The sequence below is a fragment of the Oncorhynchus tshawytscha genome, linkage group LG06 (assembly GCF_018296145.1).
Source record: "Oncorhynchus tshawytscha isolate Ot180627B linkage group LG06, Otsh_v2.0, whole genome shotgun sequence".
Classification (NCBI taxonomy): Eukaryota; Metazoa; Chordata; class Actinopteri; order Salmoniformes; family Salmonidae; genus Oncorhynchus; species Oncorhynchus tshawytscha.
Window position 1 is genome coordinate 63,299,336 of NC_056434.1, and position 24,572 is coordinate 63,323,907.

Genomic DNA, 24,572 nt, shown 5'->3' on the forward strand with positions numbered 1-24,572 from the left:
AATCGGCAATTCTGATTAATCAGTCGACCTCTACATTGTATATCTATGGCTTTGTATCCATAAGAATCTCTCACATGCATTCACAGTCAAGTCCTTCTGGAAGGTTCTCCCATCTCCACAGAGGATCTCTGGAGCTCTGTTAGACTGACCATTGGGTTCTTGGTCACCTCCCTAACCAAGGCCCTTCTCCACCGATTGCTCAGTTAGGCTGGGCGGCCAGCTCTAGGAAGAGAGTCTTGGTAGTTCCAAACTTCTTCCATTTAAGAATGATGGAGACCACTGTGTTCTTGGGGACCTTCAATGCTGCAGAAATGTTTTGGTACCCTTCCCCAGATCTGTGCCTCGACACAATCCTGTCTTGGAGCTCTACAGACAATTATTTTGACCTCATGGCTTGGTTTTTGCTCAAACATGTCAACTGTGGGGCCTTAAATAGACAGGTTTATGCCTTTCCAAATCATGTCCAATCAATTGAATTTACCACAGGTAGACTCAAATGAAGTTGTAGAAACATCTCAAGGATGATCAACGGTATCAGGATGCACCTGATCTTAATTTCGAGACTCATAGCAAAGGGTCTGAATACAAATGTGAATAAGTTATTTCTGTTCTTTTATCAAATAAGTTTTCACTTTGTCATTATGCAGTATTGTGTGGAGATTTATGAGGATTTGTATGTATTTAATACATTTTAGAACAAGGCTGTAATGTAACAAAATGTGGAAAAGGGGAAGGGGCCTGAATACTTTCCAAATGCACTGCATGTACAGTGCCTTCAGAAAGTATTCATACCCCTAGACTTTTTCTACATTTAGTTGTGTTACAGCCCGAATTCAAAATGTATTAAATTGATGTTTTCCTCTCTCATCGATCTGCACACACACAAAGTGAAAACATGTTAATGAAATTTTAGCAAATGTATAGAAATTATATAAATTAGATATTTCTCTATATAAGTATTCACAACCCCTGAGTCAATACTTTGTAGAAGCACCTTTGGCAGTGATTACAGCAGTGAGTCTTTCTGGGTAAATCTTTAAGAGCTTTCCACGCCTGGATTGTGCAACATCTGCCCATTATTATTAAAACTATTCTTCAAGCTCTGTCAAACTGGTTTTTGATTATGGCTAGATAACCATTTTCAGTTCTTGTCATAGCTTTTCAAGTAGATTTAAGTCAAAACTGTAACTTAGCCAGTCAGGAACATTCACGGTCTTCTTGGTAAGCAACTCTGGTTTAGATTTGGCCTTGTGTTTTAGGTAATTGTCCTGCTGAAAGGTAAATTAATCTCCTAGTTTCTGGTGGAAAGCAGATTGAACCTAGTTTTCCTATAGGGTTTAGCCTGTGCATAGCTACATTCCATTTCATTTCAATCCTGAAAAAAAAATCCACAGTTCTTAACGATTACTCAGCATACCCATAACACGATGCAATCACCACTCATTAATGTGTGGTGTTGATTTCCCAAAAATAAGGCTTTGCCACATTTTTTGCAGTTTTACTTGACATGTTTTGGAATATTTTTATTCTGTACAAGTTTCCTTTTCACTCTGTCAATTAGGTTAGTATTGTAGAGTAAATACAATGTTGTTGATCCATCCTCAGTTCTCCTAACACAGACATTAAACTCAAAACCTTTTTAAAGTCACCATTGGCCTCATGGTGAAATCCCAGAACGTTTTCCATTCCTCTACGGGAACTGAGTTAGGAAGGACACCTGTATCTGTGTAGTGACTGGGTGTATTGATACACCATCCAAAGTGTAATTCATAACTTCAGCATGCTCAAAAGGGAAATAACCGTGCTAAGGATTTTTCTACGCTTGTCTGACCAATTGGAATCCACGCTTCAACATTGTTTTGATCACGCGGACTGGGATATGTTCCGGGTAGCTTCAGAGAATAACATTGATGAATACACTGATTTGGTGACAGAGTTTATCAGGAAGGGCATAGGAGATGTTGTAACCACTGTTACTGTTAAAACCTACCCGAACCAGAAACCGTGGATAGATGAAAGCATTCACGCAAAACTGAAAACTGAAAACCACAACATTTAACCATGGCAAGGTGACTGGGAATATGGCCGAATACAAACAGTATAGTTATTCCATCCGCAAGGCAATCAAACAGGCAAAACGTCAATATAGACACAATGTGGAGTCGCAATTCAACAGCTCAGACACGAGAAGTATGTGGCAGGGTCTACAGACAATCACGGACTACAAAATGATAACCAGCCACATCGTGGACACCGACGTCTTGCTTCCAGACAAGCTAAACACCTTCTTTGTCCGCCTTGAGGATAACACAGTGCCACCGACGCGGCTCACTACCAAGGTCTATAGGTTCTCCTTCTCCATAGCCGATTTGAGTAAGATATTTAAGCATGTTAACACTCGCCAGGCTGGCGGCGCAGAGGTGGTGAGGGCTCTGGGAGTGTGGTGCCAACTAAACTCTCACTCAATGTCAACAAAACAAAGGAGATGATCATGGACATCAGGAAACAGCAGAGGGAGCACCCCCCTATCCACATCAATGGGACCGCAGTGGAGTAGGTGGAAAGCTTCAAGTTCCTCGGTGTACACATCACTAACAAACTGAAATGGTCCACTCACACAGACAGTGTGGTGAAGAAGGTGCAACAGTGCCTCTTCAACCTCAGGAGGCTGAAGAAATTTGGCTCGTCTCCTAAAACCCTCACAAACTTGTACAGCTACACAATCTAGAGCATCCTGTCGGGCTGTATCACCGCCTGGTATGGCAAATGCACCACCTTCAACCGTAGGGTTCTCCAGAGGGTGGTGCGGTCTGCCCAACGCATCACAGGGGACAAACTATCTGCCCTCCAGAACACCTACAGCACCCGATGTCACAGGAAAGCAGATCAAGGACAACAACCACCCGAGCCAATGCCTGTTCCCCCCGCTATCATCCAGAAGGCGAGGTCAGTACAGGTGCATCAATGCTGGGACCGAGAGACTGAAAAACAGCTTCTATCTCAAGGCCATCAGACTGTTAAATAGCCATCACTAGCACAGAGTCTGCTGCCTATATACATAGACTTGAAATCACTGGCCACTTTAATAAATGGAACACTAGTCACTTTAATAATATGTACATATCGTGCATTACCCATCTCATATGTATATATTGTATCCTATACTATTCTACTGTATCGTATTCTATGCCGCACTGACATTGCTCGTCCATATATTGTCCACCATTCCTTTACTAGACGTGTGTGTATTGGATATGTTGTGTAATTGCACTGTCGGAGCTAGAAGCACAAGCAATAACATCTGCGAAACACGTGTATGTGACCAATACAATTTGTTTTTATTTGAAATTTAATGCCTGCTTCTTTTTTTTACCAATCTGCCAATACCAATCTCCCTGGTCTTTGTGTTTGAAATGAACTGCTCAACGGAGGGGCCTTACAGATAATTGTATGTGTGGGGTACATAGATGAGTTAGTCATTCAAAAATCATGTTAAGCAATATTATTGCACACAGAGTGAGTCCAAGCAACTTATAAAACTGGTTGTTTGGATCCTGATCAGACAAGCAGCGGTCCAAGCCGTGCTGTATTGGCCGTCACAGATACACCTATGCCTGCTAACAGTTCCATCTGAGAATTATCACCAAGTCTCCAAGAATATCATGTTCATGTTGCCGTCCGAATCACCTCTTGTTCTCATCTCAGCTCGCACATTATTTCCCCTTGCTTCCAGCCGAGCATTTTTAGTGTACTATCAGATCAGGTTCAATGTTTGACGTGACTAGGTAGTGACAAGAATGTTATCCAGCCTGCACAGCAACCAATTTGTTTAGAACGAACGATCAGTCCTCTTGCATAGCAACTCAGCAAAAAGAAGTAAGGACGAGGTCGCGTCTGTAGCATCATGACCAAAAAGAACTAACAACCAGATTTTTGCCCGGACTGCATCGTCTGGTGGAAGAATGAAATTGTATGAATTGACTTACGAAAATAAAGTTCATGAAAATATGTAACTCATTGTTATTTTAATATGTTGGTAACAGTTTTATAAAAGTAATAAGGCATGCGAGGGAGTGCTGTATCATGAATACAGTCACATGTTAAATGGCGTTTGGCCCGAACGAAGCGATAGCTAGCAAGTTTGGTAGCTAGCTAGTTTGCGTGTTAGCTGAGCCAGTCTCCAATCCATATGAAACAAAAATGATGCTAGCAATTGCAGTACACACCAAATGCTGAATAAATACAAGGTGCTGTAGTAAAAGGCAAGTTAATAACACAATGAATACAAACCATTTAGTCGCATTTTGCGACCGTTTGACTTGGCTGTGTGAGTTACATTTATAAAATTGGTCGCACTGTTGGGAGCTGCACATTCTACCCGGTCACCTCAACCAAAACGTCCTATATGTTTTTGGCCGGATAAAACAAACAACTTTTAGCAGTTCTCAGAGGCTTAACAATGTTGTTTTGATTATTGCTTGAACAGTCGCTAAGACAATACTTGTTTGTGACAGTTGCAAAATACCTATTTTGGATGCAGCAGTTGTTAGCTAGAATGCTAAACGCTCATTGACTTACGTTGGTAGCAAAGCTAACCAAAGAGCCTTGTTACTGGTTGAAGTTTGTTTAAGTATATTGCTGTTGATTTGACGATAACAAACATTAATTAAGCGGGACATTCACGAGCCTTACAATCAAATTATAATCCCAAAGTAGTGTGAAATGCACACATAAAATAAGCTTGATGTAAATGGAAAAGGATCTGTCTTTCGGCAGACCACGTTTACTACATGCAGCGCCCACTATGTGTCACTTACTACATGCCGTGCCACTGCCATTGAGGCTGCTAGCTAGGACACCGTCTTTCCACAGTTATTCTAACGCTGTGGAGAGGGTAATCACTACCTGGTAGTACCACGTGAGAGTTGGGTTGGCTACACTAGGTAGCTACTTCTCTCGCCGTAACATTAACTGAACTGTGGGGACAGACAACACTGTGTACCAGTGTTCCCTAGCTAGCTAGCAGCCTCCCTCCTCTGTTTGGCATTGAATGTTGGCATTGAATGTCGGTGCACTACCACCACCTTCTGTGCTGGAATGTGGGCCAGAGACCGTGCTAGCAGCCTCAATGTCAGTGGGTGCATCATGTAGTAAGTGACGCATAATGGGCGAAGCATGTCGTGGGCACGGCATGTATTAACCAAAGTCTGCAGCTAGACATTATTGCGTAAATGTGTAAATGGAGGATTTTTTTGCTGCAGGTCTATGAGAACTCTCCCATGTTTTCCTCCATGCTGGGGAAATTGTGAATAGCGACTCGGAGTACAGACGGATTCAGGTAGAAAAACAATGGATGACAATTATCAATTGACACTACTGCTATTGGCTAAAATCAGTATGTTTCCAGACATGGAAGTTAGGTTCTGAATGAAAGGTGAACAGATGCCTTGAGTAGAGTACATTAGACTAGGGTACAATACATTATACTGTACTATATATACTCTATTGTATTGTACTGAACTGTACTCTGCAGTCAACTCTTGTGAAACATAGATGTCTATGATTGGTTCAGATTTGGGCCTTTCAAATGTTTGGGCCAAGTCAAGGCCGGTCCAAATCTAAACCAATTATAGACATTATGTTTGGGCCAAATATAGGAATGTCCACACCGGATATCTGTGGACATTGAAATATACTTTATGTATGGTCCAAATCAAGGCTGGTTCCGACCGGACCAAAGGTGAACCAAACATAGACGTCTATGAATGGTTCAGATTTGGTCCGGTCCATGGATGTTGAAATCAAGGCCGGTCCAGATCAATTTTTTTGTTTTTTTTATTATTATTTTTCAAATAAGACTTTCTTCTTTTTGTACTCTAGTCACATCAGGACCAAAAAAATCTGTGCAAATGGCCTGATTGGAAACAGCAAATTGGTCAGTAAACTTTCCAAATGTAGACAATACGCTAGAAAGATGGAATCGTTCTGTGCTGGTAAAATGTTTTACGTGAGAACTGGTAGTGGAAATGCTTTTATGCGCAAACATTGATATAACCATCATATCGAAGTTAACTTGGAGTCACACGATGACATGTGTGGTCCTCCCACTGCTACTGGGGAAAGTGTGCAGTTTATTAGACTACAGTGCAAGTGTAAGGCTATGAGATTGATGCTCCTTTCCAATAAATATCAAGTCTTATTCTGGAGACATGATGATCGATGCTTGACTGCAGTTCGACAAATAAAAATAATCTTGCTCTTTTGTCCATAATAATCATGTGATAGGCTACCTGCACTGTATACAGGAAACTGTTGGCTAGAGACATTTGTGACAAAACCAACAGTACGTACAGAAGTTAAAAATTAGATGCAATTTTTTTCGTACATGGGAATTTAACCACAAAGATTATTTTACTTGCACAACTAGTGAAGTTGATGGAAACATCTCTGGTGGAAAACCTGCAGTTTTGTATTTTATTTATGCGAATATTTGCATGAAAATCTGTCGCCATTTGGATGGAAACCTAGCGAATGTCATACATTTGATCTCCAGCCTGTAAGCTACAGACAATGCCATATACACTTTCTACCATAGGCTACATGACTTAGGTTAGATGATTTAACGGAACGTTGGTGGAGCGCCGCAGCGGTGTGTCTCTCCAACAGCACCCTGGAGAGGCATGGACAAGCAAAATATTTACCACCCCTGATTTTGACAAAGGGGGCTCTGCATCTTGGGCCTGTTGACATCAATGTAAGGGCCTAGCTCTGCAGAGGTCTCCTGAACATCTCAGATTCTCATCCTCCAAAGAAATTAAGGGTTGTAAAAGACAAATGGAATGCCTCTAAACTCCAAGCTGTGCCAATTACAAAATAATCTACTAAATGTCTAGACAACATGTTTACACTCTCGATTTTTCCTTATTAAGTCAATTGGGGAAAAAAATGCAGCAACATAAGAGTTCAGTATTCTTTACTGAAAAATCTATGTAGGCATAATCAACAGCATCATCACGGTTAAATCTAGGCCCAAGGTGTCAACTTATTATTAAAAAGATAAAATTATTAAAACACACAAACAAACAGTCAAAGACACCATCATGGGCTTCAGTGGAGAGGAATTAAGATATTCTTCAGGCAAAAGACGCTGATTATTCAGGCTTCGAGATGCCAGGCCAATCCATCTCACTCCATTTTCCCTTTGAAAATCTAATTTCATGTTCTGAGGGGGCAGGAGGAGATGTTTTGGGTCGAGGCTGCTGTCGATGTGGGAGGGGGGTGCAGAGGAGTATTTTTCTCCACTCATACAGGAGTTATGAAGGCAATGTTCATATTTTGCAGGGGAGTATTTAAAGAATATACAGTACCAGTCAAAGGTTTGGACACATCCACTCATTCAAGGGTTTCCTTATTTTTACTATTTTCTACATTGTAGAATAATAGTGAAGACATCCAAACTATGAAATAACACACATGGAATAATATGGTAACCAAAAAATAAATGTTATATTTGATATTTTTCAAAGTAGCCACCCTTTTCCTTGACAGCTTTACAAACTCTTGACATATTCTCAACCAGCTTCATGAGGTAGTCACCTGGAATGCATTTCAATTAACAGGTGTGCCTTGTTAATTTGTGGAATTTCCTTCCTTCTTAACACGTTTGAGCAAATCAGTTGTGTTGTGACAAAGTAGGGGTGGTATACAGAAGATCGCCCTATTTGGTAAAAGACCAAGTCCATGTTATGGCAAGAAGAGCTCAAATAAGCAAAGAGAAACTCCAGTCCATCATTTCTTGAAGACATGAAGGTCAGTCAATCCGGAAAATGTCAAGAACTTTGAAAGTTTCTTCAAGTGCAGTCGCAAAAACCATCTTGCGCTATGATGAAACTGGCTCTCATGAGGACCACCACAGGAAAGGAAGACCCAGAGTTACCTATGTTGCAGAGGATAACTGCTTCACAGAGTTCAAGTAACAGACACATCAACATCAATTGTTCATAGGACACTGCGTGAATCAGGCCTTCATGGTCGAATTTCTGTAAAGAAACCATGACTAAAAGGACACCAATGAGAAGAAGAGACTTGATTGGGCGAAGAAACACGAGCAATTTACATTAGACTGGTGGAAATGTGTCCTTTGGTCTGATGAGTCCATATGAGGTTTTTGATTCCAACAGCCGTGTCTTTGTGAGATGCGGAGAATGTGAACGGATGATCTCTGCATGTGTGGTTCCCACCGTGAAGCACGGAGGTGGTGGTGTGATGGTGCTTTGCTGGTGACACAGTCAGTGATTTATTTAGAATTCAAGGCACACTTAACCAGCATGGCTACCACAGCATTCTGCAACGATACGCCATCCCATCTGGTTTGCGCTTAGTGGGACTATAATTTGTTTTTCAACAGGACAATGACCCAACACACCTCCAGGCTGTGTAAGGGCTATTCTACAAAGAAGGAGATTGATGGAGTGCTGAATCAGATGACCTGTCCTCCATAGTCATCCGTTGGTCTGCAGAGTGAAGGAGTTAAGTGCTCCGCAGAGTTAAGTGCTCAGCATCTGTGGAAACTCCAAGACTGTTGGAAAAGTATTCTTCATGAAGCTGGTTGAGAGAATGCCAAGAGTGTGCAAAGCTGTCATCAAGGCAAACGGTGGCTATTTTGAATAATCTCAAATATATTTTGATTTGTTTACCACTTTTTTGGTTACTACATGATTCCATGTGTTATTTCATAGTTTAGATGTCTTCACTATTATTCTACAACGTAGAAAAAAGTAAAAATAAAGAAAAACCCTTGAATGAGTAGGTGTCCAAACTTTTGACTGGTACTGTATATATACATAATTCTTTTAATTTCGATTTATCAGGGGGCACCCTCAGCACACCTACCTCCCGGAGCTATGGGGAGCCCACAAAAATAGCACCATCTAATCTTTATTTCAGCAATTTTCCATTCCGGCAACATCTAAAACATACTGGAACCCTCTCAGGCAGAAAAAACTAGGAGAGATGGTGGTGTCATCTAGGGCTGGGCCATATATCATACGAATTAGAATTAATCTTTTGACGTTATATTCCAAATGCCTATATCGCAAAAATCAAGGTTTTTATATATTTTTATGAGCGTTCTGTCTTTTTGGTCTCGTCTCCTTTGCTGTGTGAACTGTGCACCTTCCCACTTGCACACAGACAACAAGCCCCTCCCCCTGCCACTCACAACAACAACAGAAGATCACTTCTTCCTCTCTGACAGAAAGCAGTTTAAAATCGCAATTTGCATTTGAGGCTTGGTCCAACAGAAAATCGCTCAAATGGACACCGAACCGCTTGAGACATTATTTTAATGTAATAGATGAGAATTTTCGAACGATACCCTTTTTGTGTCTCAACTCCCAAAATGTAGAACAGAGCACACCCTATTATAAACGCGAGGATCAATTGACATGATTTTGGAAAAAAATATATTTTAGACAAAGACTGTCATGTGCTAGCTGCCTAGTCTGTGTTTCATAAACTTGCAATGAGCATAAAAACACACATTTAGATAAGTAATCGGCAACTCGTTCTCATTCTCAGAAATAAGTATATTATCTAGGTAGCCACTTGATATCAATATCTAAACAAAGTGAACAGGCTGTGTTGTTCAAACAGTTGGAGACAAACATGAGGGTGTATTCATAACAGTGCAAATGTTCTTTCTACCTTGTTGGCAAGCAAATGGATCCAAGTTGGCTAGACTTTAAATTTAAAAGATTAGTTGGCTACTCACTAGCACGTGGGCTTGTGCTTGAGAGATTGTTAATGAGACCTGTGTTCATTTTCTATAATGCCTGCTCCTAGAAATTGGTCGTTATTATTGGATGTGCATTGTGAATGGTTGTGGTTATTACATTTGTAACCAAAACTTTATTTTCATAGACCAACTTCAAAGCCAGATCAGTTATTATTACCAAAAAAAAGCTGGTTAAACTATTTTGCTAAAATAATAACATTATTAGTCAATTAAATTTACTTATAATGCCCTTTCTACATCAGCAGATGTCACTAAGAGCTTATACAGAAACCGATCCTAAAACGCCAAACAGCATGCAAAGCAGATGTAGAAGCACGATGGCTAGGAAGAAGTCCTTAGAAAGGCAGGAACCTAGGAAGAAACTTAGAGAGGAACCAGGCTCTGAGGGGTGGCCAGTCCGGATGGGAATTATAAGAGTACATGGCCATTAAGATCAGATACAGTGGGGAGAACAAGTATTTGATAACCTGCAAAATCGGCAGTGTTTCCTACTTACAAAGCATGTAGAGGTCTGTAATTGTTATCATAGGTACACTTCAACTGTGAGAGACGAAATCTAAAACAAAGATCCAGAAAATCACATTATATGATTTTTAAGTAATTAATTTGCATTTTATTGCATGACATAAGTATTTGATACATCAGAAAAGCAGAACTTATTTGGTACAGAAACCTTTGTTTGCAATTACAGAGATCATACGTTTCCTGTAGTTCTTGACCAGGTTTGCACACACTGCAGCAGGGATTTTGGCCCACTCCTCCATACAGACCTTCTCCAGATCCTTCAGGTTTCGGGGCTGTCGCTGGGCAATACGGACTTTCAGCTCCCTCCCTTTTCTATTGGGTTCAGGTCTGGAGACTGGCTAGGCCACTCCAGGACCTTGAGATGCTTCTTACGGAGCCACTCCTTAGTTACCCTGGCTGTGTGTTTTGGGTCGTTGTCATGCTGGAAGACACAGCCACGAGCCATCTTCAATGCTCTTACTGAGGGAAAGTTGTTGGCCAAGATCTCGCGATACATGGCCCCATCCATCCTCCCCTCAATACGGTGCAGTCGTCCTGTCCCCTTTGCAGAAAAGCATCCCCAAAGGATGATGTTTCCACCTCCATGCTTCACGGTTGGGATGGTGTTCTTGGGGTTGTACTCATCCTTCTTCTTCCTCCAAACACGGTGAGTGGAGTTTAGACCAAAAAGCTCTATTTTTGTCTCATCAGACCACATGACCTTCTCCCATTCCGCCTCTGGATCATCCAAATGGTCATTGGCAAACTTCAGACGGCCCGGGACAAGCGCTGGCTTGAGCAGGGGGACCTTGCGTGTGCTGCAGGATTTTAATCCATGACGGCGTAGTGTGTTACTAATGGTTTTCTTTGAGACTGTGGTCCCAGCTCTCTTCAGGTCATTGACCAGGTCCTGCCGTGTAGTTCTGGGCTGATCCCTCACCTTCCTCATGATCATTGATGCCCCACGAGGTGAGATCTTGCATGGAGCCCCAGATCGAGGGTGATTGACCATCATCTTGAACTTCTTCCATTTTCTAATAATTACGCCAACAGTTGTTGCCTTCTCACCAAGCTGCTTGCCTATTGTCCTGTAGCCCATCCCAGCCTTGTGCAGGTCTACAATTGTATCCCCGATGTCCTTACACACTCTCTGGTCAAGGCCATTGTGGAGAGGTTGGAGTCTGTTTGATTGAGTGTGTGGACAGGTGTCTTTTATACAGGTAACGAGTTCAAACAGGTGCAGTTAATACAGGTAATGAGTGGAGAACAGGAGGGCTTCTTAAAGAAAAACTAACAGGTCTGTGAGAGCCGGAATTCTTACTGGTTGGTAGGTGATCAAATACTTATGTCATGCAATAAAATGCAAATTAATTACTTAAAAATCATACAATGTGATTTTCTGGATTTTTGTTTTAGATTCCGTCTCTCACAGTTGAAGTGTACCTATGATATAAATGACAGACCTCTACATGCTTTGTAAGTAGGAAAACCTGCAAAATCGGCAGTTTATCAAATACTTCTCCCCCCTGTAGTTCTTCGAGATGTTGAAACGTTCATAAATGACCAGCAGGGTTAAATAATAATCACAACGGTTGTAGAGGGTGTAACAGGTCAGCACCTCAAGAGTAAATGTAATTTGGCTTTTCATAACTGAGAATTCAGAGGTTGAGACAGTAGGTGCAAAAGAGAGGGAGGAAGAGAGGGGAGAGAGAGGGAGGGAGAGGGTCGAAAACAGCAGGTCCGGGACAACGTAGCACATCCGGTGAACAGGTCAGGGTTCCATGGTTGTGGAAGGCCTATATTTTGCCTAGATATACTTTTACATGCAGTGTATTGATCTTTAAATTGTGCAACAAAGCTTATTTGGGACAAAAAAATACAATAAAGAGATACACTACATGACCAAATGTTACTGCTCGTTGAACATCTCATTCCAAAATCATGGGCATTAATATGGAGTTGGTCCCCACTTAGCTGCTGAAACAGCTTCCACTCTTCTGGGAAGGCTTTCGACTAGATAGAACATTGCTGTAGGGACTTGCTTCCATTCAACCACAAGAGCATTAGTGAGGTTGGGCACTGATGTTAGGCGATTGGGCCTGGCTCGCAGTCGACTACCCAATTCATCCCAAAGGTGTTTGATGGGGTTGAGGTCAGGGCTCTGTGCAGGCCAGTCAAGTTCTTCCACACCAATCTCGAAAACCCATTTCTTTATGGACCTTGCTTTGTGTACAGGGCAATGTCATGCTGAAACAGGAAAGGGCCTTCCCCAAACTGTTGGCACAAAGTTGGAAGCACAGAATCGTCTAGAATGTCATTGCATGCTGTAGTGTTAAGATTTCCCTTTACTGGAAGTAAGGAGACTAGCCCAAACCAGGAAAAACAGCCCCAGACCATTATTCCTCCTCCACCAAACTTTACAGTTGGCACTATGCATTGAGGCAGGTAGCGTTCTCCTGGCATCCGCCAAACCCAGTTGGTGAAGTGTGATTCATCACTCCAGAGAACGTGTTTCCACTGCTGCAGAGTCCAATGGCGGCGAGCTTTACACCACTCCTGCCGATGCTTGGCATTAACCGGGGCAGCTTTAGCACGGCAGACATTTGACGAACTGACTGGTTGGAAAGATGGCATCCTATGATGGTGCCACGTTGAAAGTCACTGAGCTCTTCATTCTACGGCCAATGTTTGTCTATGGAGATTGCATGGCGGTGTGCTCGAATTTATGAAATAGCCGAATCCACTAATTTGGGGTGTCCACATACTTTTGTATATATAGTGTAATGTATATATCATGAATTGCCCATAGCTTTGAAAAAATCTGGTATGGTTGAGCAGTTAAGGTCAGTAGTTGTCAATTGGTCTGAAGCTCTGCACCAATTACAGTAAATTATTAGCTACCTACCCTTTTGTCAAAACTTCTGTTAACCTCTTCTCTGCAATTACGCTATTATAAACATCTAGCAAGCATACTCTTTTCAATCTGACTGAACTGTGGAAGAAGCAAAACTCATGTTCTCACACCAGATCTAATACTCAGCACCATAACCTAACAAGACACATATTGTGGTCTAATATCCCTCCGGCACTATAACTACACACTGCAGGTTATTATATCATATGATTCACTTAGCCTCCCCATTACCTAGAATCAGTCATGTGATCTGGGCCTAAATATAAACCAACAGCTTTTTCCACGGGTTATTTCTGTTCCATCTGAAATGCACTATAACATTCTTACGTGTTTACCAGAAAAACACAATTATCTGAGCTTTACCGGGGCACTGCTCTCTGATTCTTAACGGAGTGTTAGCAGTGGGCCCACCTACGGTAGCAACGTTAAAAATCCTAATAGTCATTCAGGGTTCCAAGCCGCCAGCAAAGCAGCTAAGCCTAGATCAGGGCCAAGCTCGAGGACACAGATTTTTCTTCTCATTTCATTCCATCCTTTTTCTATCTTTAGTAGTGTAAATATGCCAGCTAACTGGGGTCTGGGTGCACTTGTAATGAGACAAGACTGCGACGGCCGGAGCTAATGAGCTGTCAGGGGACTACAGTGAAAGAGACTGAAGACAGAAGCAGCACGCCAGAGCTAGGTACAGTGCCCAGCCAGTGAGGTCAAACAGCAGAGCCCGTATCCAGAGAACTGTACCATAGTGGGGCAAAAAAAAGAGACAAGCCCCATGACAAAACAGGCATCTGCTGTTTCCCACTGCACCTCTCCAAAGTATAGGACATAGCCTTCTACATGACATGGATTGGTAGTGGGTATAGAAAATGACATCCAGGCCGGATGGTATTCATACGACGCTGTAAGCACTAGCAGAGTTGTCTCTTTAGAGAAGGGAGGGAATTTGTTGCCAACCTGGGTGTCTAGGTGGAGGAAGGTGCCCTTCTGTCCTCTGTCTAGAGTTCAGCAGGGAGGGAGTGGTATACAGTATAGCTATGGGGCAGTTATCTCCTCTGATGACCCTCCAACCTCACAGCCATTATGTGATCCTGTTTAAATCACTGCACCAGTGCAAAACTCGTCAGTCATGGTGATGGGCGGAAACGGCATAGGCCTACAACTAAATATGTGTATGAGACCAATAATATGTGATTTGAAAGGGGTTAACTTACCAGACACAAATGTACTGTACAATAGCAAGGCCAACTGTGAATAAATAAAACAAAGTGGGTGTGCAAGACATTCACAAACGTAAATAATGATTAACATTTACCCTTTACATTTGAAGCACTCCAGGAAATAAATGTTTGCCTTTCAACATCTTAAGCAGGGTTGTCTCACAATGACTGTTTGACTTTGCCTCTGGACCCTTGCAGATTATGAATGTTTGATGTTCGCATCCAGAGAACTTGGACGAACATAAAAAAGTACAGTGAAAGATTCACCTGCAGCTGAATGGCTGTTTGAACATCCCACACACACACACCTTTCTTTATTGAGACCATAGGACCATGATCCATCAACATGGAGTGAATGAGTGTGTCGGTTCCAGGGAACCTGGATCTACTGATAGTGAATGCTGGGCTGGCAGTGGGAGGAGGAGAAGTATGCTGTTCAATGAGCACAACCCACAAACATATTTTCCATCTGTATGTTGTTATCAACTAACTAATTTCGAAACGGGTTTCAGTTGGGGGAAAAAATATTCCCAAATTGACGAGCTGAAATATAATAAGGAGCCAGAGAAATCAGCACTTAGTGGTACCTTGAAAAAGCTTACAAGCTTAAATCTCTCAAGATATAACATGGTTGACTCCCTCCTCAACCCCTGGGAACAAGACCTAGCAAAGCTGCAGCTGGCTCAAAACAGAGCAACACGGCTTGCCCTTAACTGCAAATAAAGAACTAACATCAACAACATGCCAGTCTTTCCTGGTTGAGGGTTGATGAGAGATTAACTTGTTTTCTTCTGGTTTTTATGAGAAAATTCCAGATTGTCTGCATAAACAAATTCAATTCATACATAACCCACAAGTTATGCCACCAGGGGTCTTTTCAAAGTCCCCAAGTCAAAAACAAATTCACGACAATGTACAGTATTATACAGAGCTATGATCGCATAGAACTCCCTTCCATCTCCAATTACTCACACAAACAGCAAAATTACCTTTAAAAAATAAAAATCTCATAGAACAGCAGGGACTTTGACACACACACACACACTTTTTTTGTATTGTTTGTATAGATATTTTTGTTATATTGTTTGCATATTGCTGGATTTTTTTTTTTTTTTTTTTAAGTGTGTGACTGGTCATATTTTAAATGTTTTGTGACCACAGGATGAATAGATGCTGCCTCTGCAAAAGCAAAATAGTCATCAACAGACACAGAGGCACCTGGGTCGTTCCACAAAATGAGTTCCTTTTGCATCCCTTTTATATTTTAAGAATATATTGTGCACAAATATTGTATTTTAAAAGCCTGCCCTGTTACATTAAATGAAGTGCCCTTTAACATAGACCACATGGAAAATTAAATACATCACATTTTTACATAAAGACTTGCTAAAGTGCCAAAATGAATAATTCTGACATGTCCCTCTGTGCAACCTATGTGACTTCTAGGAAGATTTTAACCCTCTTAACCTCAACATCTATCCACGTTTTCACCATCATTGTATAGCCCGAGTTAATATGTTGCTTTGACATTGTAATTTCTGTCGATGATTATTTATGTAGCACTTTACACTCATAGACGTAAACGGTTTCAAAATGTCAGATTTGGACACAAACACACACCTAAACTGGAACGCAGTGGCTGTCCAGTAACATGGTGTACATGACGTCAGAGCTCAGTGTCTCCTCTTCACCACACTTTATGGGTTTTGACTAACAGCCGTTCTGAACATGAGGACCGTCCACGACAAGAAGTTGCCCTCCATCCCTCCCGTTAAATTGGGCAGCTTTTGCCAATTGTGTGTTGTCCGAGTGAGGGAAATTCTGTAAGTTACCAAGACTCAACGTATTTTGAAAAATGAGATGTTGAGGATTATAATAAATACCGATTTAAAGTCATGCAAGCAAACCAAACACCTGTGAGTCCAAATGTGCACTTCACATTTCCATATCATAAAACTAATGTTATATACAGTGTCAATGTTTATGATCACTGTGTTTGATGTAGAGTTACAAGATGACATTATACCCTGGGTTTAGGTCCAGGACAATACCGGTGTCGCGAATGAAAACACGAAGCAGAACTCACTCTTTGGACCTTTAAAAACCTGTACATAAAATATTGTGTGCTGTATCTTGGAAAATAAATAAATGTGACTCTGGATGACAACATAATGATGTTTGTTTGTAACATTAGGGCTGTTTCCCTAAAGAAGTGATGTCAGCTTTGTGTTTTGTTTACTTGCCACGATACTAACGAGTATCGCGATGTTGGTACCGTCAGGGCGCTACCTGGGTTTTCCTGAAAAGAATGGGCCTGTTTGTTGTATTGTGAAGATAATGTGCCGGATGCAGCGCTGTGTTCCAAAAAAAACAACTACAAGTGTGTGTGTGTAAAGGATGTCACACTGCTTGCTTAGCGAGTAGGGCTGGGCGATGTCAAATTAATTTGAATTGATGTTTTTGCACAATATTCAATTTTTCATTTTTATGTGTCAACTGCTCAAATTGCGTGCAGGGCAGACACTACTAAAACAGGAGTATCAATGAACATTGATTCTGGAAAAATGTATGGTCAATTTGTCACGTGGCATTTTAGCCCAAAGACTGTTAAACTAGCTGTAAGGTCTGTGTTTTATAAATGTGCAATAAGCGTAAACCACAATTATATAAGGAACTGGCAACTCATTCTGAGAAATAAGGTAACTCTGTTACGCTCAACCCTGTTACTTTACTTGGCACTTAAACTTTTTTATATATTAAGTTGGAAATTTGCTCTTTTTGACAGAATGTAAAAATTAGGTTTAACAATTTCTTTTTTTACGAAGTTACACTACTCAGAGGGCATCCAATTGGCTGTACAACCCATCTACAGTACCATAGCATAATGTGAAAGGAAAAAGACCTTGTGCCCAAATCAGCTGATTTGATTTTCATGCTTTGGACCAATCAAGTATATCAGTCCTCCTCACATACTCCTAGCTCACCCTAGTCTATCTGGCCTTCCATTCCACATGCAACAAGTGAAAAGGAAAACATCATTACATCTCATGTTAGATCTGGTTGAATAGACCACTGCCTATGTCATCAAAACCTGCTATCTCAACACAAAGTATGCGTTTGTTTCATGTGTGTAATTATAAAAACAAAAGGAGAGTCCATGCCCAAATGCAAAGTCGGGAGTCTGTACACACCTCATCATTAGGTTGGCCTATATGGCTGTCAAGAAAAAGCTACCAAAACATGATCCTTCTCACACTGGACCCATGCAGGAAGATACATGTTGCCCATCTGAATGTATGTGGAAAACGTTTAGCCTATGGACAAACATTGATACAAAAAAAAAACGGTCTAGATTATCTCTATATATAATTTTGTTTGAAAAGAGTGGACTTCTATGATAACCTAAAGGCCTTGGTGAACGTCAAAACAGGCACGGTGCAGTAGGCTGCTAAAATAAATCTACACCTCCTCTACTTGCTGTCACAATAATGTTGTACTACGACAGCAAACTGCAAGGCAGAGAACAACCCATGCAACCTATCCGCAACGTCCAAACCGGGAGGTCCAATTAATAGTTGTTTCCCCAAATCACGGTTTCTACAATGATAGACACTACAAGCATTATCAACATTGCTGGCTAGAGGCCCACGCTGTGGCTGTGCTCACACGTGAAAGTAAGGTGCTTACGACGCCACGATAAAGACTACTGGCCATATCACGGGCGCAGTGGAATCAATTGAAAGCGGCATTGGTGGAAACATTGTAACCACAACAACAGGGGAAACAATCACATTAGTTGCGAAGAAACATTGTAACGGACTGTCGCAGGCAAAGCAACTCACATCTTCAAAGAGCGACCCAACGTTGGCTGTCACGAGCAGTATTCCCGAGCCTGCTGTCAGCTTCCCCGCCATAATTCTGTCTGGAATCAAAAATGTAGCCGATTTTGGACTGTTCGGAATTGAAAGTAGCAAAAGTCGTTCAAGGTTTCACGAGGCTGGTTGAGTTAAAATATTGAGGAATTGTGACTGCAGCCAGGTTTGTGAACGTTCGGCTCGCTCATACTAGCAAGGATCGTGCATCTAGCTGCTTGCTGACGGTCTTGCTGCTCTGTAGATGTTCTGGCTACTTTTTCACATTTACAGCCATCACAACTGTTTCCGTTTTAATCCATAGCGACTACTGACTGGGCTCTGGTTCATTCCAACAGTGAGTGTTTAATTCCCTGGCTTTTGCAGTGAAAAAGTCTCCCTCGTAAACCGCGACTCCGTAAGGACCATTGCCTTTGATTGTTCAGAGAGGATAGGCTGGAGTCTTTCACTGTCCTGACGTCACCAAGCGAATGGAAAGACGGAGCTGTTTTAAAAGGGCAACGCATTACTTGAAAAGCCACGCCAGACTGCCCCGGAGCCCTTACTTTTAGGCCACTTGACTTGTTGTTGCTTACATGTTTTTTTTTAAATACGCAAAATTGTGGAATCTAACTGTCCTGCCTAAACAATTTCATTCACTGTGGATGCAGCTTCTGACATATGGCAATGTCATAACAAATAAAACCTAGACTGATTATTACTGACCTTTGGTAGTGACACAGATGATACATGATAAAAAACTTTGCTGGTCAGCTAATTAGCAAGATGAAAGTACTATAGTGAAAGTACTATAGTCAATAGTGTACCTAAAAACTGGGTTGTAGGAGACATTGCAAGCGAACAGTGTTGCAGCTGCAGTGTGCTTGAGTCAGTGCAGGAGATAAGAATGGCCTACATTATTTTTAATTGCAGATGACACTATCTATTAACTGTTCTTTTCTAAACCACTAGTTATTGTTAAACTTGTAATATATCAATTGTTCATCTTCTCATTTCCATTTAGGCCTACATGTTTGTCATTGAGTAACCTATACCTACATTTCTACAAGCTGGGAAGTTGAAATGTTTACCACTTTAAGAGAACAACGTCTCCGTTGCCATTTGCTTGTGTGAATTTGGTGGGGCCCACAAATGAGTTTGTTTTCTTTTTCTAAAGTTATCATCTGAGTGGTTAGAGGCCTTTTTATATTTATTGTCATTCAGATTTTAGATGTGTTCTCAATGCTCATTAAAAATGTACCTCAAGGGCCTCCCGAGTAGCCTTGCGGTCTAAGGCTCTGCATCGCAGTGCTAGAGGCATCACTACAGACCTGGGTTCTATCCCAGGCTGTGTCGCAGCTGGGTGCGACCGGGAGACCCATGAGGCGGTGCACAATTGGCATCCAGTTTAGGGGATGGCCGGGGGCTGTCCCAGGATGTCCTTGTCCCATCACGCTCTAACGATTCCTTGTGGCGGGCCAGGCACATACACGCTGAATTCGGACGCTAGTTGTGCAGTGATTCCTCCGACACATCGGTGCGGCTGGCCTCCGGGTTAAGCGAGCAGTTTGTCAAGAAGCAGTGCGGCTTGGTAGGGTCGTGTTTCGGAGGACGCGCGGCTCTCGACCTTCGCCTCTCCCGAGTCAGTACGGGAGTTGCAGCGACGGGACAAGACTGTAACTACCAATTGGGGATTGAAAATAAATCTAAATAAATCATGAAAATGTACCTCAAATACAACAAGTTTGCAAAGGCCTTCAACCTCTGAAATGGCCCGGGACATACAAGTCATTTGCTGTGGTCTCATAAGGGTTTCCTCTTCTGTGCCATATCCTCCCCTAATGGTCTGGAGGGAAAAGTGAGGTCAAAAATGGATTCTCGGTGATCAAGAGGTCAGAACATACAAGAACCAATCAAGACGGGTCTTATTTGGTGAGAAGATGTCAAGATGGTAGAGGCATGAGCCCCAAAGAAAAGATGAGCAAATACAGGGACACAGTGGAAGTCCCTAAATGTTTTGGAGTGTTGCCATCTTAGGAGGTAGTGGGCGAGTACACATGGCTCATTAAGATTTTGTGGAGAGAGCAAGGAGATTATCGCTATCACAAGTTATTCAAATTGCTCACAGCTGTGTCTGGCAGTACGCGTGTGTGTGTGTCTGTTTGTCTGTGTGTCTGTGGCTGTGTGCGTTTAGGGAGGGGATATTGGGTGCCAGGCCCTTCCGTTGTAGACCAGCCGCTGCGGACGTGTTGGTGTACATGATCTCCGGCTGCTTTGCATGTGTTGGTGCTGGCATGACACACCAGGTGTGACTGGCCGCTGGCCTCTCAACCACAGACATGAGGAGGGTAATAACACTCCAGTACTATCCTGCTGCTCTCAGTCAGAGCTGGTTGTTGTGGGTGTGCTGTAGCCTATCAAGTATTTTGCTAATCATTCTTCATTTCATTTGTGTTTCTATTCGTTCCAAAGTGATTACTGCTTTAGATGTTCCTACTTTTGCTTGTCGGAATAGTACAGAACGTGACAATGTAGCCTATGTTCTTTCATGGTTCTCACAGATATGATATTGATATCTTTATTCATTTGAAGCCAAGTACTCGTCCAGTTGTTGAAACTGGGGGCACTCTAGTGTAATGTTCTTGATCAGACTGACTGATGTTTATCATTGTTAGCAACATTTTGTCAGCAACTCAGCATACTTGCTACAATCCCGCTGCGGGTCGGGTGATTAAGAGGTAACAGGCTTGTGTAGAAAAGAGACCATTAACAGTGCTAGGGAGAATAAAAGAGAAGGGGGCAAGTGAGGAGGAGAGAAGGAGGAGAGGAAAATAAAGTTGGTGTGTTGCTATTCACATTAGCTCGGGGGGGTCTTTGCCAAGCCTACAGCAGCCCTTTCCCCTTTCCTCCTACTGTATTATTCAAACAGAGATGGCGAAAGCAAGTGCAAATGTCTCTAAAAAGGTACAGTATAAATCTGTGAGGAGGTTTGCATAGAACATGATGATAACAGTTCAGGTCATGTGTTTCAAAAGGCCCACTAAATACTACACTGTTTGCACTGGACAGGATATCCCACAAGTTGGTTGTTGTTTGCGTGTGTGTGTGTGTGTGTGTGTGTGTGTGTGTGTGTGTGTGTGTGTGTGTGTGTGTGTGTGTGTCTTTGTGTGTTTTATTCATTTTGCTGATAAAGGACTCCAACGTCCAACTGGCTGAAACCCCTCCCTCTCCACTCGGGGTAATGGAACAAATGATGTAGGAATTCCAGTCCGTGAGCAAATATGTGCACTTTGACCCCTATCCCTCCACTGCTCAAATTCACACACATAGAAAAACATGAAAATAAAAAAAATTCAAGCTCTAAAGAGCTGTGATTCAGCCCCTTTAAAACTGTGACAACAATGTCTCAACTTTATGTTTATGTTCCTATGGTGTTCACTGTTTCACTTCCTATTCCCAAGACGTAACTTTTACCATTGCATGGGAATGTCGTCCAATATAGAAACTGTCTAAACTCTCTGTGGCTAATTAAGACGGTGTAGCTAATTTATGAACTTAGAATTCTACATGACACCCATTACAATTTACATTATACACAAAACACTACATTTCAACCAGAGAGCTATAACTGATTTACAGAAACTATAAACTGTAAATAAATGACTTACAAACGCATTGCATGCCGAAAAAGGTATACCCCGATGCAGAGTTTCCCAAACTCGGTCCTCAGGACCCCAAGGGGTGCACGTTTTGGTTTATGCCCTAGCACTACACAGCTGATTCAAATAATCAACTAATCATCAAGCATTGATCATTTGAATCAGCTGTGTAGTGCTAGGGCATAAACCAAAACGTGCACCCCTTAGGGTCCCGAGGACCGAGTTTGGAAAACTCTGCATCGGGGTATACCTTTTTCGGCATGCAATGCGTTTGTAAGTCATTTATTTACAGTTTATAGTTTCTGTAAATCAGTTATAAACAGTTATAGCTCTCTGGTTGAAATGTAGTGTTTTGTGTGATGCAATGTTTAATGGGTGGTGATCATTGCTAACGTTCACTTCCCAGGATATTAGGTGGTTGACCTGACATGTGCTGTTTCATTTCTTCTTGTCCATCTGTAATGCTTTGTCTAGAATCTGGAGTATGTCTTTCTGTGACTGATGGGGTGCTCTCCTTTTGTCAATCGCATGACATGTTGTTTTTGGAGAATCGGCCTGTCTCTCACTCCCCACATAGTTGTTGAAGTGGATCTATGACTTAGGCTACACTAAAGCTATTCATGTCTTTTTCCTATACACAATGCACACCGGTCAGCACGTGTCCTCTAAGCTACTAGGGAGGTCCCAGTACTGATCTGGAACCTGGAAAGGGGCCCAACCCCCCTCCACACACAGCATGGCCACAAAGTGCCGGGGGAGGCAATTAACCCCGTCCATGATTTCAATTTGAGCAGTTCACAAAGTCTACCTTCTCTGCCATCCCTGTACCCTTAAATGTATTACACATTTCTGCTACTCCTTTTCTTGGCCTGGGTGGATCCCACCGTGAGGCCGACCTATTTTGACGCTCCCCCAGGAAAGGTCTAATATCCCCTCTTCTAATTTACACTCTCTCACCATTTAATTTGGACCGCTGTACTCTTGTGGGACAAAATGTCAGTTATTTTCCCAAAAGAGGCTGGTGGACTAAATCTGGTTCATTCTGGAAGGACTGACCGATGAGATGTTCCTCCTTCTTTCAAGTGGTTACTGTATTTCTTTTATATTTTCACTAATTAAACACAAATTTGACAAATGAAAGCAAGGGCTCCACCACTTGGCTTTCATCTTAGTTATTTCTAATAGGTGAATTCTTCGAGGAAGAGAGAAAGAAAGGCTACATTTTCAGAATTCGAACGGGCCCTTGTCTAAACCGATGCAGGAAAATGTGGAAAGTTTTAACTCTCTTGAAATCAGGAGTTTGTATCCTGCACCTGAAGTTGCAAACCTTTCCTTCTACTTGTAAATGATAAATACTCCCTCATTTGTGCTACAGAGGTAATAAGTGGGAGCACAAATAACTTGAAATGTGCTAACAACTATTTGGGGTGGGAATTGTTCAAAAATGTAACTGTACAAGAGATGCTTCACCAAACAATGTACAAATAACCTCACACTTAGTATGCTTTCATTAGCGTACAGTCAATCTCACACTGTCATTCCCGCCCTAGAGAAATGTCAACCATTTTAGAAACAGCCGCCCTGCTAACACACAGAGAGCAGGTAGCACTCAAACCAAGACCACCCCCTTCTCACTCTCTTATTTATTTTCCCCTTCATACAAAACCATAACTTCTGCCCTTCTCCTCCACAATCCAGAATCCAAGTAATGAGGTCTGTTCTAAATATACTTTGCAAAATGTAGCCTTTTTTGTTGCTGGTCTAGCTAAGGGATCCTGAAGGTGTTGAAAACTAGCCTGTGTAGCTAGGTAACCGGCATTGCCAAACCCGAAACAAATCCCTCTCTGTGCTCTACTCTGGCCCCTTACGTAAATGCCCTACAGACTTAGACTTAATTGACATCAACTCTTGGCCTTGACCAGACTCAAAATGATGGGATTGTTCCACCTTGTGACCGACATCTGTTTGTGCTGCAGCTCGTAGCCAATCATAGAACCAACCCTGTTCATCTCAGTCTTTGGCTCTGTTCTCTACTTCTGTTCTTTATTCCTTTGGCATGTGTAGCAGAAATGAGTTCTGGCAGATAAAGCATTTTTTCTTTATAGGCCTACAGTCAATACCGAACTAGATAACGATAAGAGGGACAATATTTGATTTGAGTCTTTACTGTTACAAACATCCTTTCACAGGACACTGTCTGTTTCATTGAATTGTTATACATTTAACTGCTATGATAAACAAGCTCAATTTGTTGAAAAAGACAGTGTGACATGAATGTCAAATCATGGCCAATCATGTAAAATACCGTTCCATTACATTAGTGTGTTAATTGGGTCAATTGATGCACTCAATGGCTGTGTCTGAAAACAATTACATCCTTGCTTCCTTCATCCTTGTTTCCTCAATTCTTCTCGAAGCTTTTTGTAGGAGGAGGTCAGATCCTCTCCTCCAATGAGCTTTGAGAGGAATTAACAATACCAGGATGGGGGAAGCAAAGATTTGATTTAGTAACATTTTCAGACACAGTCAATGAAAAATGGCATCATTGTAATAACCATGGTGCTCCAGAAGATGGCAGTAATGATGAACACAAACAACACAGCATTGTCCACCAACTCCAACTATTGTCCACCA

General features: G+C 41.9%; 1 protein-coding gene across 3 annotated transcripts in view; it reads right to left on the reverse strand.

The window, feature by feature from the left end:
- Positions 1–18,826, reverse strand: part of LOC112252846 (inositol polyphosphate-5-phosphatase A) — a 277,551-nt gene extending 258,725 nt beyond the window's left edge. Inside the window, exon 1 of one of the 3 annotated variants that reach the window (XM_024424512.2) lies at positions 18,271–18,765. In XM_024424512.2, coding sequence (XP_024280280.1) covers positions 18,271–18,342 — 72 coding nt within the window. In that variant the 5' untranslated portion in view covers positions 18,343–18,765. Of the gene's footprint in view, positions 1–18,270 lie in introns of all 3 variants that reach the window. The other 2 variants (XM_024424511.2, XM_042323490.1) reach the window with 2 other exon arrangements.
- Positions 18,827–24,572: the final 5,746 nt, after the last annotated feature.